Source organism: Pinus tabuliformis, chromosome 3_1 (assembly GCF_031772625.1).
Source record: "Pinus tabuliformis cultivar Carrire ecotype Pingquan chromosome 3_1, CPIR1, whole genome shotgun sequence".
Taxonomy (NCBI): Eukaryota; Viridiplantae; Streptophyta; class Pinopsida; order Pinales; family Pinaceae; genus Pinus; species Pinus tabuliformis.
The window spans coordinates 627,768,659-627,770,568 of NC_142301.1; the positions used below are offsets into that span (position 1 = coordinate 627,768,659).

Below are 1,910 nucleotides of genomic sequence, written 5' to 3' on the forward strand. Positions count from 1 at the left end.
GTAATACATCTAACCTGAATCCAAGTAACAGCACCTCCCCTTCATATGCAGACATAATCAAGCAGAAAAAGAAAAAGACAGAAAATGCTGGCTCATCGGATGACGAAGAAAGACCATCCAAGCGAGCGGGAAGGAGATCAAACAAAGATATAAGAGAAGAAGAATCAGAAAAGCAAAAAACCCTAGGAAGTCAAGCTACCATAGAAATGACTCTGGGGAGAAATATCAGGTCAAGGGCATCCAAGGGAGGAGGCCCCACACCAACAAGTTGTAAATGATGAACCTGAACTTGGTATCTTGGAACTGCAAGGGTCTGGGTAATCCCAACAAGGCAGAGGCCATCAAGGATCTAATGAAAATGGAACCCATAGACGTACTCATGCTCCAAGAGACCAAAATAGAAGGGGATATCCTTCTAAATATCAGCACCTCCAAATGGAAATTTGACACAGGGAAGGTAATCAGTGCAAGAGGATCAGCAGGAGGAATAGGCACATTCTGGTCAAAGAACCTATTCAACCTCGGCAAATCACATGAGACTCAACATTGGATACATACAGAACTTTGGCACACAGCAGGCAAAGTTAAACTAGATTTGTTTAATATGTATGTTCCGGTGCATTATGAGGAGAAAAAAGAATGTTGGAAAACTCTAACAGAGTACATAGAGCAATGTAGTCCCACGAATATAATCATAGGAGGAGATCTGAATATAATCCTAGACCCAAAAGAAAAACGAGGAGGATCCTACACAAGAGATCCCTTTCTCCTCACTGTGGAAAATCTTATTCAGTCATGGAATTTGGTAGACTTTAAACCGGTGAAAGGAGCATATACCTGGACAAATAATAGAACAGGGGAACAACACATTTCAGCAAGACTAGATAGATTTCTCGCCAGCAGCGCTATTATGATGGATAATAGAATAGTCCACTCCAAGATCCTGCCAAAATTAACATCGGACCACAAACCAATTCTTCTGCACATAAAGGAAGAAGAAGATCTCGGCCCTCTTCCTTTCAGATTCAACCCTCTCTGGGCCAAAAGAGAGGGGTTTCTTGATACTGTACAAACAGCTTGGGATAAAGAAATCTCAGGCTCCCCAAGCTATGTATGGGAGCAAAAAATTAAGAATACCAAAAAGTCACTTAAAGAATGGATAAAGAAAGAAGTCAACTCCCCCACTAGCCAGAGGAAAGAAGCAACAAGACAGCTGGAAGAATTTCAATTGGGATTGGAAGAGAAAACCATCTCAGCCACAGATCTAGACAAAGAAAAATGCGCCCAAAGGAAAGCATACAGTTCCTTTAGAGATGAGGAGGAATTTTGGCGATTAAAATCTTGTAGTCTGTGGCTCAAAGCAGGGGACAGGAATACAGCATATTTCCATAGACAGTACAGGGCGAGGATCTCGCGAAATCACATCGCAGAAATTACTACCACCAATGGTCAGGTATGCAGAGGTTTCGAACAGATCAAGGAGGCAGCAGTAAACCATTTCTAGAATCTCCTCATCGCTGGAAAAGATGGAAGAGAGGAGGACATGGAAGAATTCCTTATCAATATACCCCAGCTAGTAAGCTTAGAAGATAACGAATCTCTAATAAGGCCAGTTTCAGAAGAAGAAATAATAAATATAGTCTGGTCCATGGAGCCAGATAAAGCTCCTGGGCCCGACGGATTCTCAATTCACTTTTATAGAATATGCTGGGAGATAATCAAAACCAATCTGATGAGGATGGTTCAGGGCTTCATGAGGAAGGCAAAAGTTGGAGGCGGCATAAACTCAACTTTCCTCGCTTTAATCCCAAAGGAAGCCAATCCAGGCACCTTTGACAGATATAGGCCTATATCATTATGCAATTCATCATATAAGATCCTGGCCAAGCTGATGGCAAATAGAATTAAGC

General features: G+C 41.9%; 1 protein-coding gene across 1 annotated transcript; it reads left to right on the top strand.

Moving 5' to 3' along the window:
- The first annotated feature begins 277 nt into the window (after positions 1-277).
- Positions 278-1,504, top strand: LOC149188609 (uncharacterized). The gene has a single exon (XM_089410013.1). The coding sequence runs from the start codon at positions 278-280 to the stop codon at positions 1,502-1,504; it is 1,227 nt and encodes a 408-aa protein (XP_089266139.1).
- Positions 1,505-1,910: the final 406 nt, after the last annotated feature.